Source organism: Lithobates pipiens, unplaced genomic scaffold (genome assembly GCF_037356315.1).
Source record: "Lithobates pipiens isolate NorthernLeopardFrog02 unplaced genomic scaffold, aLitPip1_a1.2 Scaffold_28, whole genome shotgun sequence".
In the NCBI taxonomy this organism is placed as follows: domain Eukaryota; kingdom Metazoa; phylum Chordata; class Amphibia; order Anura; family Ranidae; genus Lithobates; species Lithobates pipiens.
The window spans coordinates 229,578,751-229,595,289 of record NW_027507789.1 but is presented as its reverse complement, the minus strand read 5'-3'; the positions used below and the strand labels follow the sequence as shown (position 1 = coordinate 229,595,289).

The 16,539-nt window shown below is 48.9% G+C and overlaps 2 protein-coding genes across 3 annotated transcripts in view; one reads left to right on the top strand and one right to left on the bottom strand.

The window, feature by feature from the left end:
• Positions 1-664: 664 nt before the first annotated feature.
• Positions 665-2,918, bottom strand: LOC143934822 (uncharacterized; the record flags this gene model as incomplete). The annotated part of the gene is made up of 1 exon (XM_077458440.1): positions 665-2,918. A coding segment is annotated over one exon (1,248 nt), but the record flags the coding sequence as incomplete, so codon positions are not given.
• Positions 2,913-16,539, top strand: part of RAB11FIP4 (RAB11 family interacting protein 4) — a 106,459-nt gene continuing 92,832 nt past the window's right edge. For both annotated transcript variants that reach the window (XM_077460683.1, XM_077460682.1), the window contains exon 1: positions 2,913-3,530. In XM_077460683.1, the coding sequence (XP_077316809.1) occupies positions 3,366-3,530 (165 nt within the window). In that variant the 5' untranslated portion in view covers positions 2,913-3,365. The remainder of the gene's footprint in view (positions 3,531-16,539) is intronic.

Here is a 16,539-nt window from a genome sequence, read left to right as displayed (position 1 = left end):
TCCCCTTCTTCCTAATTCTGTCTCCTCGTATCTCTCCACTTCCTAATTCTGTCTCCTCGTATCTCTCCCCTTCCTAATTCTGTCTCCTCGTATCTCTCCCCTTCTTCCTAATTCTGTCTCCTCGTATCTCTCCACTTCCTAATTCTGTCTCCTCGTATCTCTCCCCTTCTTCCTAATTCTGTCTCCTCGTATCTCTCCCCTTCTTCCTAATTCTGTCTCCTCGTATCTCTCCCCTTCTTCCTAATTCTGTCTCCTCGTATCTCTCCCCTTCTTCCTAATTCTGTCTCCTCGTATCTCTCCCCTTCTTCCTAATTCTGTCTCCTCGTATCTCTCCCCTTCTTCCTAATTCTGTCTCCTCGTATCTCTCCCCTTCCTAATTCTGTCTCCCCGTATCTCTCCCCTTCTTCCTAATTCTGTCTCCCCGTATCTCTCCCCTTCTTCCTAATTCTGTCTCCTCGTATCTCTCCCCTTCTTCCTAATTCTGTCTCCTCGTATCTCTCCCCTTCTTCCTAATTCTGTCTCCTCGTATCTCTCCCCTTCTTCCTAATTCTGTCTCCTCGTATCTCTCCCCTTCTTCCTAATTCTGTCTCCTCGTATCTCTCCCCTTCTTCCTAATTCTGTCTCCTCGTATCTCTCCCCTTCTTCCTAATTCTGTCTCCTCGTATCTCTCCCCTTCTTCCTAATTCTGTCTCCTCGTATCTCTCCCCTTCTTCCTAATTCTGTCTCCTCGTATCTCTCCCCTTCTTCCTAATTCTGTCTCCTCGTATCTCTCCCCTTCTTCCTAATTCTGTCTCCTCGTATCTCTCCACTTCTTCCTAATTCTGTCTCCTCGTATCTCTCCCCTTCTTCCTAATTCTGTCTCCTCGTATCTCTCCCCTTCTTCCTAATTCTGTCTCCTCGTATCTCTCCCCTTCTTCCTAATTCTGTCTCCTCGTATCTCTCCCCTTCTTCCTAATTCTGTCTCCTCGTATCTCTCCCCTTCTTCCTAATTCTGTCTCCTCGTATCTCTCCCCTTCTTCCTAATTCTGTCTCCTCGTATCTCTCCCCTTCTTCCTAATTCTGTCTCCTCGTATCCCTCCCCTCATAATTCTGTCTCCTCGTATCTCTCCCCTCATAATTCTGTCTCCTCGTATCTCTCCCCTTCTTCCTAATTCTGTCTCCTCGTATCTCTCCCCTTCTTCCTAATTCTGTCTCCTCGTATCTCTCCCCTTCTTCCTAATTCTGTCTCCTCGTATCTCGCCCCTTCTTCCTAATTCTGTCTCCTCGTATCTCTCCACTTCCTAATTCTGTCTCCTCGCATCTCTCCCCTTCCTAATTCTGTCTCCTCGTATCTCTCCCCTTCTTCCTAATTCTGTCTCCTCGTATCTCTCCCCTTCTTCCTAATTCTGTCTCCTCGTATCTCGCCCCTTCTTCCTAATTCTGTCTCCTCGTATCTCTCCACTTCCTAATTCTGTCTCCTCGCATCTCTCCCCTTCCTAATTCTGTCTCCTCGTATCTCTCCCCTTCCTAATTCTGTCTCCTCGTATCTCTCCCCTTCCTAATTCTGTCTCCTCGTATCTCTCCCCTTCCTAATTCTGTCTCCTCGTATCTCTCCCCTTCTTCCTAATTTTGTCTCCTCGTATCTCTCCCCTTCTTCCTAATTCTGTCTCCTCATAGCTCTCCCCTTCTTCCTAATTTTGTCTCCCTGTATCTCTCTCTTTTTCTAATTCCGTCTCCCCATATCCCTCTCTTCTCCTTCCATCTCCTTGCATATCTCTCTCTCCCCTTCCTAATTCTGCCTCCTCATCAACATCTTTGTCTCTCCTCTCTTTTTCTAAATTACATCTCATTGTATCTCTGTCCCCTTCTCGTTTCTGTCTCTTCGTATCTCTCTCTCCCCTTCTCGTTTCTGTCTCCTCGTATCTCTCTCTCCCCTTCTCGTTTCTGTCTCCTCGTATCTCTCTCTCCCCTTCTCGTTTCTGTCTCCTCGTATCTCTCTCTCCCCTTCTCGTTTCTGTCTCCTCGTATCTCTCTCTCCCCTTCTCGTTTCTGTCTCCTCGTATCTCTCTCTCCCCTTCTCGTTTCTGTCTCCTTGTATCTCTGTCTCCCCTTCTCGTTTCTGTCTCCTCGTATCTCTGTCTCCCCTTCTCGTTTCTGTCTCTTCGTATCTCTCTCTCCCCTTCTCGTTTCTGTCTCCTCGTATCTCTCTCTCCCCTTCTCGTTTCTGTCTCCTCATATCTCTGTCTCCCCTTCTCGTTTCTGTCTCTTCGTATCTCTCTCTCCCCTTCTCGTTTCTGTCTCCTCGTATCTCTCTCTCCCCTTCTCGTTTCTGTCTCCTCGTATCTCTCTCTCCCCTTCTCGTTTCTGTCTCCTCGTATCTCTCTCTCCCCTTCTCGTTTCTGTCTCCTCGTATCGCTCTCTCCCCTTCTCGTTTCTGTCTCCTCGTATCTCTCTCTCCCCTTCTCGTTTCTGTCTCCTCGTATCTCTGTCTCCCCTTCTCGTTTCTGTCTCTTCGTATCTCTCTCTCCCCCTTCTCGTTTCTGTCTCTTCGTATCTCTGTCTCCCCTTCTCGTTTCTGTCTCCTCGTATCTCTCTCTCCCCTTCTCGTTTCTGTCTCCTCGTATCTCTGTCTCCCCTTCTCGTTTCTGTCTCTTCGTATCTCTCTCTCCCCCTTCTCGTTTCTGTCTCTTCGTATCTCTGTCTCCCCTTCTCGTTTCTGTCTCCTCGTATCTCTCTCTCCCCTTCTCGTTTCTGTCTCCTCGTATCTCTCTCTCCCCCCTCTCTCTCCCCTTCTCGTTTCTTTCTCCTCGTATCTCTCTCCCTCTCCCCTTTTCTAATTCTTTCTCCTCGTATCTCTTCTCCCTCTTCCTAATCCTCTCTCTGTATCTCTGTCTTCTTTCTTTAATTCTGTCTACCCATACCACTCTCCCACCTTCTTCCTAAATCAGTCTCCTCGTATCTCTCTCACCCCTTCTTTTTAATTCTGTATCTCTTATCGTTCTTCCCAATTCTGTATCTGTATTACTCTCTCCCCTTCTTCCTAACTCTGTCTCCCCGTATCCCTCTGTTCTCCTATTCCTAAATCTCTTTTCCTGTATTTCTCTCTTCTCCTTCCTAATTCTGTCTCCTTGTATCTCTGTCTCAGGTTGTGGTGCGTCTCTTCCTTTCTTTCCAGTTCAGTCTTGGTATTCTAATCCCTATTTCTCCCCTCACTGCCACTCTTATATCCCTCTGCTTTGTCCTCTCCAGCCTCCATCCCTCTCCTCCCCCCTCCCCCTCCTCCAGCTGATGTCAGATGTGGTCCTGTGGAGGGATGCAGCAGTGGTGATGAGGATGGTGAAGATGGCGCTGGCAGTATTCGGGTTTAGTCCTCTGTAGTCTCCCCAATGGAGGGAGGAGGGGGTGCAGTGGAGGATCCTGGAGGTCATCACGTCCTGCACTTCGTCCAGCGACTCCGCCACGTCTTTGATGTTTGTGATGAGGATGCCGATGGGTTCATCAAGGTGGACGATTTCATAGACCTGGGCCAGCAATTCATCCAGGGGGAGGAGGTGAGGTTCTCCTACAGCTCTCTCTCTCTCTCAATATTATATATATATATATATTCTATGTAAATACTGTTTAGGAGGTATCTTCTCATTTTCTGCACACTTTCACGATGGATTATAACCTTGGGTTGACCACCTGTGGTGTACATAGTAAATTGTTCCTCCAATAGAACAGAAGCCTTTTGATGACGTTGGTAGAATAACATAGTACAATGGAGATATCTGTAATACTCATTTATATAAATGTTTTTGTATATGATATAAGGAGATTGTATTCTCTGTCTCCATTGGTAGGATCACTTGTAGCCTTTGTAGTATCCGCTCCTCCTCACAGTATCTTTTCATCTACATCCCTCCTGTGATTCCAGCCTGTGTGCGTTTTATACATAGAATACCATTATGTATGCCAACAATCTAAAGCTGCATTTCCCAACCTTTTTACCGTAGAGGAAACCTTGAAATAATGTTTAGGTCTCCATCAACCCCCTCCCCCCGAAAAACCCAGCTAAAACCAGTTCATTAGTGGTGATCAGTGAGAAGAATGTTCCTTACATTGGTGATCGGTGAGAAGAATGTTCCTTACATTGGTGATCGGTGAGAAGAATGTTCCTTACATTGGTGATCAGTGAGAAGAATGTTCCTTACATTGGTGATCGGTGAGAAGAATGTTCCTTACATTGGTGATCGGTGAGAAGAATGTTCCTTACATTGGTGATCGGTGAGAAGAATGTTCCTTACATTGGTGATCAGTGAGAAGAATGTTCCTTACATTGGTGATCAGTGAGAAGAATGTTCCTTACATTGGTGATCAGTGAGAAGAATGTTCCTTACATTGGTGATCGGTGAGAAGAATGTTCCTTACATTGGTGATCAGTGAGAAGAATGTTCCTTACATTGGTGATCAGTGGGAAGAATGTTCCTTACATTGGTGATCAGTGAGAAGAATGTTCCTTACATTGGTGATCAGTGAGAAGAATGTTCCTTACATTGGTGATCAGTGAGAAGAATGTTCCTTACATTGGTGATCAGTGAGAAGAATGTTCCTTACATTGGTGATCAGTGAGAAGAATGTTCCTTACATTGGTGATCAGTGAGAAGAATGTTCCTTACATTGGTGATCGGTGAGAAGAATGTTCCTTACATTGGTGATCAGTGGGAAGAATGTTCCTTACATTGGTGATCAGTGAGAAGAATGTCCCTTACATTGGTGATCAGTGGGAAGAATGTTCCTTACATTGGTGATCAGTGAGAAGAATGTTCCTTACATTGGTGATCAGTGAGAAGAATGTTCCTTACATTGGTGATCGGTGAGAAGAATGTTCCTTACATTGGTGATCGGTGAGAAGAATGTTCCTTACATTGGTGATCGGTGAGAAGAATGTTCCTTACATTGGTGATCGGTGAGAAGAATGTTCCTTACATTGGTGATCGGTGAGAAGAATGTTCCTTACATTGGTGATCAGTGAGAAGAATGTTCCTTACATTGGTGATCAGTGAGAAGAATGTTCCTTACATTGGTGATCAGTGAGAAGAATGTTCCTTACATTGGTGATCAGTGGGAAGAATGTTCCTTACATTGGTGATCGGTGGGAAGAATGTTCCTTACATTGGTGATCAGTGAGAAGAATGTTCCTTACATTGGTGATCAGTGAGAAGAATGTTCCTTACATTGGTGATCGGTGAGAAGAATGTTCCTTACATTGGTGATCGGTGAGAAGAATGTTCCTTACATTGGTGATCGGTGAGAAGAATGTTCCTTACATTGGTGATCAGTGAGAAGAATGTTCCTTACATTGGTGATCAGTGAGAAGAATGTTCCTTACATTGGTGATCAGTGAGAAGAATGTTCCTTACATTGGTGATCAGTGAGAAGAATGTTCCTTACATTGGTGATCGGTGAGAAGAATGTTCCTTACATTGGTGATCAGTGAGAAGAATGTTCCTTACATTGGTGATCGGTGAGAAGAATGTTCCTTACATTGGTGATCAGTGGGAAGAATGTTCCTTACATTGGTGATCAGTGAGAAGAATGTTCCTTACATTGGTGATCAGTGAGAAGAATGTTCCTTACATTGGTGATCAGTGAGAAGAATGTTCCTTACATTGGTGATCAGTGAGAAGAATGTTCCTTACATTGGTGATCAGTGAGAAGAATGTTCCTTACATTGGTGATCAGTGAGAAGAATGTTCCTTACATTGGTGATCGGTGAGAAGAATGTTCCTTACATTGGTGATCAGTGGGAAGAATGTTCCTTACATTGGTGATCAGTGAGAAGAATGTCCCTTACATTGGTGATCAGTGGGAAGAATGTTCCTTACATTGGTGATCAGTGGGAAGAATGTTCCTTACATTGGTGATCAGTGGGAAGAATGTTCCTTACATTGGTGATCAGTGAGAAGAATGTTCCTTACATTGGTGATCAGTGAGAAGAATGTTCCTTACATTGGTGATCAGTGAGAAGAATGTTCCTTACATTGGTGATCGGTGAGAAGAATGTTCCTTACATTGGTGATCAGTGAGAAGAATGTTCCTTACATTGGTGATCAGTGAGAAGAATGTTCCTTACATTGGTGATCAGTGAGAAGAATGTTCCTTACATTGGTGATCAGTGGGAAGAATGTCCCTTACATTGGTGATCAGTGGGAAGAATGTTCCTTACATTGGTGATCAGTGAGAAGAATGTTCCTTACATTGGTGATCGGTGAGAAGAATGTTCCTTACATTGGTGATCAGTGGGAAGAATGTTCCTTACATTGGTGATCAGTGAGAAGAATGTCCCTTACATTGGTGATCGGTGAGAAGAATGTTCCTTACATTGGTGATCAGTGGGAAGAATGTTCCTTACATTGGTGATCAGTGGGAAGAATGTTCCTTACATTGGTGATCAGTGGGAAGAATGTCCCTTACATTGGTGATCGGTGAGAAGAATGTTCCTTACATTGGTGATCAGTGGGAAGAATGTTCCTTACATTGGTGATCAGTGGGAAGAATGTCCCTTACATTGGTGATCAGTGAGAAGAATGTTCCTTACATTGGTGATCAGTGGGAAGAATGTTCCTTACATTGGTGATCAGTGAGAAGAATGTTCCTTACATTGGTGGTCAGTGAGAAGAATGTTCCTTACATTGGTGATCAGTGGGAAGAATGTTCCTTACATTGGTGATCAGTGAGAAGAATGTTCCTTACATTGGTGATCGGTGAGAAGAATGTTCCTTACATTGGTGATCAGTGGGAAGAATGTTCCTTACATTGGTGATCAGTGAGAAGAATGTTCCTTACATTGGTGATCAGTGGGAAGAATGTTCCTTACATTGGTGATCAGTGGGAAGAATGTTCCTTACATTGGTGATCAGTGGGAAGAATGTTCCTTACATTGGTGATCAGTGGGAAGAATGTTCCTTACATTGGTGATCAGTGAGAAGAATGTTCCTTACATTGGTGATCAGTGAGAAGAATGTTCCTTACATTGGTGATCAGTGAGAAGAATGTTCCTTACATTGGTGATCGGTGAGAAGAATGTTCCTTACATTGGTGATCAGTGGGGAGAATGTTCCTTACATTGGTGATCAGTGAGAAGAATGTTCCTTACATTGGTGATCAGTGAGAAGAATGTTCCTTACATTGGTGATCAGTGAGAAGAATGTTCCTTACATTGGTGATCAGTGGGGAGAATGTTCCTTACATTGGTGATCAGTGAGAAGAATGTTCCTTACATTGGTGATCAGTGAGAAGAATGTTCCTTACATTGGTGATCAGTGGGTAGAATGTCCCTTACATTGGTGGTCCCAGTCTCCTCCATGGGTCCATAATCAGTGGGTAGCCCCTAGTCCACTCCAAATATCCCTTTCCCAGTTTGGTCTGTCACAATATAATTGGAGGATCCCCCCAGAAACAACCAATCAAAAGGCTTGCGTTTTGTAACCTCCTTCAAAATGTACAGCTGGTGGAATGTGGAAGGAGATTGGGGACATCTTTCATACATGACCTCGGCTGGTCTATATGTAGAAGATCACATGTTGGCCTAGATTTGGAGAGGTGTCGGGCAGTAGATACATACAATGAAGGTGATGGGGGATGGGGAGATGCAGACGGATGATTCCTGCCCAGGAACACTAGAGAAGAACACAGCTGACTGTCAGTCTACCATGATGGACAGTGTAGGGGACCCTCATATAGATGTGGAATATCTCTGCATGGAAACTTTTCTACGTTGACAGTTATAGATAATGTTTCCTTTCCTATGGGGGAGATGGCAATAACAAAACTGCTATAAAATTATAATGTAAAAAGGACAACAAAGGAAAATTCCCAGCTCAACTTACCAGCCAGCCTGCAAACAACCACATTTTCCTGTCTATCAGTTCCAATTAAATACCAGGGGTTTCGTTTGCACACATTTGCAAACACATGCGTAAGCTGCAGGGTCCACGTCGCGGCACCCCAGTATTCTCGGAAGTCCTAGCTCCATACATTCTGGGAGCCTCCATTATTAACCACTTTCAGACCGGACCATTTTGCTGGTAAATGACTAGAGGTCTTTTTACACTTTGGCACTGCGCTGCTTTAACTGGTAATTGCGCGGTCATGCAATGTTGTACCCAAACAAAATTTGCGTCCTTTTCTTCCCACAAATAGAGCTTTCTTTTGATGGTATTTGATTGCCTCTGCGATTTTTATTTTTTGCGATATAAACGTAAAAAGACCGCAAATTTTGAAAAAAAATGATATTTTCTACTTTTTGTTATTAGAAAAATCCAATAAACTCAATTTTAGTCATACATTTAGGCCAAAATGTATTCAGCCACATGTCTTTGGTAAAAAAAAAGTCAATAATTGTATATTTATTGGTTTGCGCAAAAGTTGTCACATCTACAAACTAAGGTACGTTTTCTGGAATTTACGCAGCTTTTAGTTTACGACTGCCTATCTCATTTCTTGAGGTGCTAAAATGGCAGGGCAGTACAAAACCCCCCCAAATGACCCCATTTTGGAAAGTAGACCCCCTAAGGAAATTGATAAGAGGCATGTTGAGCCCATTGAATATTTTATTTTTTTGCCTCAAGCGATTGAATAATGACAAAAAAAAAATTTTTTTTTTTTTTTTACACAAAGTTGTCACTAAATGATATATTGCTCATGCATGCCATGGGCATATGTGAAATGACACCCCAAAATAAATTCTGCTGCTTCTCCTGAGTACGGGGATACCACATATGTGGGACTTTTTGGGAGCCTAGCCGCGTACGGGGCCCCGAAAACCAAGCACCGCCTTCAGGCTTTCTAAGGGCGTTACAGTTTTGAAGGCCATAAAATGCCAAGATGGCACAAACCCCCCCCCAAATGACCCCATTTTGGAAAGTAGACACCCCTAAATTTAGGGGTACACTAGTGAGACTAGGTAATAAATGGCGGGTGCCCTGAAACTATAAAAAAATAACTAACCAATCAGCGTCACCTGTAACAGTTATATGGTGATCACTGGTGAAAGGGTTAACTAGGGGGCAATCAGGGGGCTTTATGCGGTAGTATATGGGGGTCCCTGGCGCTATAAAAAGCTGCGGCGAACCTAAATACCTACCTGCCTAACTAGCGTCACCTGTGACACTAATACGGCGATCAGAAAAACGATCGCTTATTAGGCTGGGTTCACACTGGAGCGATGCGGAAACGCCGCGAATCCGCGGCGGGTTCCCGCATCGCATGCCTCCCGGCGGCAGTTCACACTGCCCTATGCCAACTGCTGGGAGTGTCAGTGAAATGTTACTGACACCCCCAGATCAGTTCGCATATCGCAGTGCGATCTGCAAACTCGGATCGCATGGTGTGAACACCCATGCGATCCGATTCTGCTGCGGGCCAAAAAAAGGGTCCCGTGCGAATTTGCGGCGGGTGCGGCGGGTGCGGTGAATGGCTGAACTCGAATCGCACAGAGATCGGATGTGATTTGCACTGCAGTGCGGTGCGAATCACATTCGTTCTCATAAACCGCTGCAATGTGAACCCAGCCTTAGTGACACTGGCGACGGGGGGTGATCACGGGGTTAAACCTTTATTGGGGGGGTTAGGGGGGTACATTAGAACTAAAGGGGGCTAACCCTAACTGCCCTAACAGTTATTACAGTCACAAATGACACCAATGCAAAAAAAAAAAAAAAAATGACATTGGTGTCACTGTGACTGGGGGGCAGGGGTAATTGGGGGGGTGATCGGGGGGTAAAGGGGGGGTGTGAGTGTGCCTGGCATGTTCTACTGTGTGTGTAGAGTGTTGGTGCAACTCACCGATCCGCTCTCCTCCGTGTCGGAACGAAAAATACCGACACGGAGGAGAGAATACATCACTTCCTCTCCTGTGTTTACATTACAGGAGAGGAAGTGATGTCACGGGGGATTTCTATTCGTCGGGAGCGATCGCGAGGGGGTGGCCATGAATGAATGGCCGCCCCCTCGTCCCGGATCGCTCCCGGACGAAAACCGACCGCCGCAGGCACCGGGCGGGGGCCCGATCGGGCCCCCGACCCGCGGGAAGGCAGGGACGTACATGTACGCCAATATGCCTGCCCGTGCCATTCTGTCGACGTACATCGTCGTGCGGCGGTCGGCAACTGGTTAAATATGTGCTCTTACTATGGAGACTCTCAAATTGTATGGAGCTAGGACTGTCGAGAATACTGGGGTGGCGTGACGTGGACCCTGCAGCTTACGCATAGATCTGCAAATGTGTGCAAACTGAACCCCTGGTATTTAATGGGAACTGTTAGACGGGTCAGTTTGGTTGTTTGCAGGCTGGCCGGTAAGAGAGCTGGAAATTCTTTTGTTGTTGTTTGACATGTGTGGCCCTTCCATGTCCTCCTTGCTGTTTCCGGGCCAGGTATAGGTTGGGGCTGTTTGTACCACAGAATATTCTGACACAGCGGAGATGTGCAGGACGTGTGCAGCGAGGAAGGGTTGGAAGCGGTGTCAGCCGGGGCAGATGGAGGCACAATATGGTCAGTGGTGGGATTGTACCATAAACACCAGACTGTTGTTGTGACAGCGCTTCTCCAATCTGTGTGAATGGGAGATGACAGACGAGTGTTCTGCCGCGTGCGCACCAGCGGAATGTCCGACAGAAAAAGTCAGACGGGAGCTTTTCATCGTATATTCCGATCGTGTGTGTGCGCCTCATCGGACTTGTTTTATTCCTGAAAATTCTGACGGACCCAGAAATAGAACTTGTTTTAAATCCTTCCGACGGAACCGATTCCTATCAGGGAAAACCGTTCGTCTGTATGCTGGTCCGGCGGACCAAAAACATCGCATTCCCTGAAGCAAATACGAGACGGAGGCTACTGAACTTCCTTTTTCTAGTCCCGTCGTACGTGCTGTACATCACCGCGTTCTTAACGATTGGACTTTGGTGTGATCGTGTGTAGGTAAGACAGCTTGAATGGAATTCTGTCGGAAAAACCTTCAGAGTTTATTCCGATGGGAAAACCGGTCGCGTGTACGTGGCATTAGTGGTACTTTACAGTGCGTCCAATCCCATCGTCTGATGGAGGAGAAGATCTCCTGTCAATCAACTGATTCTGATGTCACTGCACCCGGGGCCACCGCTCTCACCCTATACACACAAGAAAGGCTCTGTACACCCGCCGTGCCCATTATGAGGGGTTCCCACCATCCCTGTGCTGAGTTCCCGGGTCTGTACACCCGCTGTGCCCATTATGAGGGGTTCCCACCATCCCTGTGCTGAGTTCCCGGGTCTGTACACCCGCTGTGCCCATTATTAGAGGTTTCCACCATTCATGTGCTGAGTTTCTGGGTCTGTACACCCGCTGTGCCCATTATGAGGGGTTCCCACCATCCCTGTGCTGAGTTCCCGGGTCTGTACACCTGCTGTGCCCATTATGAGGGGTTCCCACCATCCCTGTGCTGAGTTCCTAGGTCTGTACCCCCGCTGTGCCCATTATGAGGGGTTCCCACCATCCCTGTGCTGAGTTCCCGGGTCTGTACACCCGCTGTGCCCATTATGAGGGGGTTCTCACCATCCCTGTGCTGAGTTCCTGGGTCTGTACACCCGCTGTGCCCATTATGAGGGGTTCCCACCATCCCTGTGCTGAGTTCCCGGGTCTGTACACCCGCTGTGCCCATTATGAGGGGTTTCCACCATCCCTGTGCTGAGTTCCCGGGTCTGTACACCCGCTGTGCCCATTATGAGGGGTTCCCACCATCCCTGTGCTGAGTTCCCGGGTCTGTACACCCGCTGTGCCCATTATGAGGGGTTTCCACCATCCCTGTGCCGAGTTCCCGGGTCTGTACACCCGCTGTGCCCATTATGAGGGGTTCCCACCACCCCTGTGCTGAGTTCCCGGGTCTGTACACCTGCTGTGCCCATTATGAGGGGTTCCCACCATCCCTGTACTGAGTTCCCAGGTCTGTACACCCGCTGTGCCCATTATGAGGGGTCCCCACCATCCCTGTGCTGAGTTCCCGGGTCTGTACACCCGCTGTGGCCATTATGAGGGGTTCCCACCATCCCTGTGCTGAGTTCCCGGGTCTGTACACCCGCCGTGGCCATTATGAGGGGTTCCCACCATCCCTGTGCTGAGTTCCCGGGTCTGTACACCCGCTGTGCCCATTGTGAGGGGTTCCCACCATCCCTGTGCTGAGTTCCTGGGTCTGTACACCCGCTGTGCCCATTATGAGGGGTTCCCACCATCCCTGTACTGAGTTCCCAGGTCTGTACACCCGCTGTGCCCATTATGAGGGGTCCCCACCATCCCTGTGCTGAGTTCCCAGGTCTGTACACCCGCTGTGCCCATTATGAGGGGTCCCCACCATCCCTGTGCTGAGTTCCCGGGTCTGTACACCCGCTGTGGCCATTATGAGGGGTTCCCACCATCCCTGTGCTGAGTTCCCGGGTCTGTACACCCGCTGTGCCCATTATGAGGGGTTCCCACCATCCCTGTGCTGAGTTCCCGGGTCTGTACACCCGCCGTGGCCATTATGAGGGGTTCTCACCATCCCTGTGCTGAGTTCCCGGGTCTGTACCCCCGCTGTGCCCATTATGAGGGGTTCCCACCATCCCTGTGCTGAGTTCCCGGGTCTGTACACCCGCCGTGGCCATTATGAGGGGTTCCCACCATCCCTGTGCTGAGTTCCCGGGTCTGTACACCCGCTGTGGCCATTATGAGGGGTTCCCACCATCCCTGTGCTGAGTTCCCGGGTCTGTACACCCGCTGTGCCCATTATGAGGGGTTCCCACCATCCCTGTGCTGACTTCCCGGGTCTGTACACCCGCTGTGCCCATTATGAGGGGTTCTCACCATCCCTGTGCTGACTTCCCGGGTCTGTACACCCGCCGTGCCCATTGAGGGGTTCCCACCATCCCTGTGCGGAGTTCCCGGGTCTCTACACCCGCTGTGCCCATTATGAGGGGTTCCCACCTTATCCCTGTGCTGAGTTCCCGGGTCTGTACACCCGCTGTGCCCATTATGAGGGGTTCCCACCGTCCCTGTGCTGAGTTCCCGGGTCTGTACACCCGCCGTGCCCATTGAGGGGTTCTCACCATCCCTGTGCTGAGTTCCCGGGTCTGTACACCCGCTGTGCCCATTATGAGGGGTTCCCACCATCCCTGTGCTGAGTTCCCGGGTCTGTACACCCGCTGTGCCCATTATGAGGGGTTCCCACCATCCCTGTGCTGAGTTCCCGGGTCTGTACACCCGCCGTGGCCATTATGAGGGGTTCCCACCATCCCTGTGCTGAGTTCCCGGGTCTGTACACCCGCTGTGCCCATTATGAGGGGTTCCCACCATCCCTGTGCTGAGTTCCCGGGTCTGTACACCCGCTGTGCCCATTATGAGGGGGTCCCACCATCCCTGTGCTGAGTTCCCGGGTCTGTACACCCGCTGTGCCCATTATGAGGGGTTCCCACCATCCCTGTGCTGAGTTCCCGGGTCTCTACACCCGCTGTGCCCATTATGAGGGGTTCCCACCATCCCTGTGCTGACTTCCCGGGTCTGTACACCCGCTGTGCCCATTATGAGGGGTTCTCACCATCCCTGTGCTGAGTTCCCGGGTCTGTACACCCGCTGTGCCCATTATGAGGGGTTCCCACCATCCCTGTGCTGAGTTCCCGGGTCTGTACACCCGCTGTGCCCATTATGAGGGGTTCCCACCATCCCTGTGCTGAGTTCCTGGGTCTCTACACCCGCTGTGCCCATTATGAGGGGTTCCCACCATCCCTGTGCTGAGTTCCCGGGTCTGTACACCCGCTGTGCCCATTATGAGGAGTCCCCACCATCCCTGTGCCGAGTTCCCGGGTCTGTACACCCGCTGTGCCCATTATGAGGGGTTCCCACCATCCCTGTGCTGAGTTCCCGGGTCTGTACACCCGCTGTGCCCATTATGAGGGGTTCCCACGGCCAGGGGTGGATCCAGAGTCCAGTCTCGGGAGGGGCACTGCTATAATAATGTTTTTTTGGGGGCAATTTATATGGGAAATGGCTGGTATTGGCGCTTCAATCGTTACGGCACCATGGTTGTTATGGTGTCAGGATGAAGCGCATTATTTCTATTAATACATTGTAATATAAAATTAAATGGTTCAACTCACCATAATGCAGAATCAGTGGGAGCCCTGACGGTGTCATTTGCCACGTCACCTGCCACACATTGCGGATTGTCACTTGCCACGTTGCCTGCCACACATTGCGGATTTTCACTTGCCACGTCACCTGCCACACATTGCGGATTTTCACTTGCCACGTAGTCTGCCACACATTGCTGATTGTCACTTGCCACGTCACCTGCCACACATTGCGGATTGTCACTTGCCACGTCACCTGCCACACATTGCGGATTGCCAATTGCCACGTCACCTGCCACACATTGCGGATTGTCACTTGCCACGTAGTCTGCCACACATTGCTGATTGTCACTTGCCACGTCACCTGCCACACATTGCGGATTGTCACTTGCCACGTCACCTGCCACACATTGCGGATTTTCACTTGCCACGTAGTCTGCCACACATTGCGGATTGCCACTTGCCACGTCGCCTGCCACCAGATGCGGATTGCCACTTGCCACGTAGTCTGCCACACATTGCGGATTGCCACTTGCCACGTAGTCTGCCACACATTGCGGATTGCCACTTGCCATGTAGTCTGCCACACATTGCGGATTGTCACCTACTGTGTCACTTTTCTGCTAAGGTGTTCTTTTGTTGAGTCCAGAGTGAAGATAGGCAGCAGAGATGATGTAATCTCTCTGCTGCACTCAGCTTCCTGCACAGTGAGGGCGGAACTGGAGGGATGCAGGGCAGTGAGAGATGATGTCATCTCCCTGCTCCCCTGCCTGCTGGCTTCCTGATTGGCCAGCAGCCCTCCTAAGCCGCCCAGCTGCCCCTCCCTCACCCGTCCACTCACCAGAACCGGCCGCGCTGGCACCCGCGGAACCGAGCGCGCTGGTACCCGCGGAACCGGCCGCGGGTGTCATCAGCTGGCGGTATTCTCGGAGGGGGCAATTGACCCGTTGCCCCCCCCCTGGACCCTGTGTCCACAATCCCTGTGCTGAGTTCCCGGGTCTGTACACCCACTGTGCCCATTATGAGGGGTTCCCACCATCCCTGTGCTGAGTTCCCGGGTCTGTACACCCGCTGTGCCCATTATGAGGGGTTCCCACCATCCCTGTGCTGAGTTCCCGGGTCTGTACACCCGCTGTGCCCATTATGAGGGGTTCCCACCATCCCTGTGCTGAGTTCCCGGGTCTGTACACCTTTCATTACAGGGACTGCTCAGGGTGTAGGTAGGTAACATGATGTAGGTGAGCAGGAAGGTGATCAGGTCTGGCAGTGTTGTGGTGGGATTGTCACCTGGCTGTGGTGACCAGGTGATGAAATGTTAGGGAAAACCGGCATTGGGGCCTCAGGAAATGTCAGTGCTCAGTCGCTCTTCTCTATGTATGGATTCTGCACAGTAGCACTTACCTCGGTGAGGTGGGTGGGATGGTGGAGATGAGATATTTATAGAGGTGACAATGGAAAAAGCTGAAGAACCCAAACACTGAACTCATCATCTGCTGAGAATTAAGGAGAATGGTTGCTAGGCAACAAGGCAGCATGTCATTAACTCTCAGTTTCCTGGACAGGTTTTTGCGGCATGAGATCTGGAGACACGTTCACTAACAGTATATATATATATGGGATCACCCTCCCCCAGTGACACGGCTCTCGGGGGAACAAATCTGACTGATAGAAGAAAATATCACACTTGTTGGCAGGATGGATAAAAGTATTCATCAAATTCAAATATATCAAACAGATTCACCCTTCATCAAATATTCCCGAGGTCACCCTTCCTCAAATATTCCCGAGGTCACCCTTCATCAAATATTCCCGAGGTCACCCTTCATCAAATATTCCCGAGGTCACCCTTCATCAAATATTCCCGAGGTCACCCTTCATCAAATATTCCCGAGGTCACCCTTCCTCAAATATTCCCGAGGTCACCCTTCCTCAAATATTCCCGAGGTCACCCTTCATCAAATATTCCCGAGGTCACCCTTCCTCAAATATTCCCGAGGTCACCCTTCATCAAATATTCCCGAGGTCACCCTTCCTCAAATATTCCCGAGGTCACCCTTCATCAAATATTCCGGAGGTCACCCTTCATCAAATACTCCCGAGGTCACCCTTCATCAAATATTCCCGAGGTCACCCTTCATCAAATACTCCGGAGGTCACCCTTCATCAAATATTCCGGAGGTCACCCTTCCTCAAATATTCCGGAGGTCACCCTTCCTCAAATATTCCGGAGGTCACCCTTCCTCAAATATTCCCGAGGTCACCCTTCATCAAATACTCCCGAGGTCACCCTTCATCAAATACTCCCGAGGTCACCCTTCATCAAATATTCCCGAGGTCACCCTTCATCAAATATTCCCGAGGTCACCCTTCATCAAATATTCCCGAGGTCACCCTTCATCAAATATTCCCGAGGTCACCCTTCATCAAATACTCCCGAGGTCACC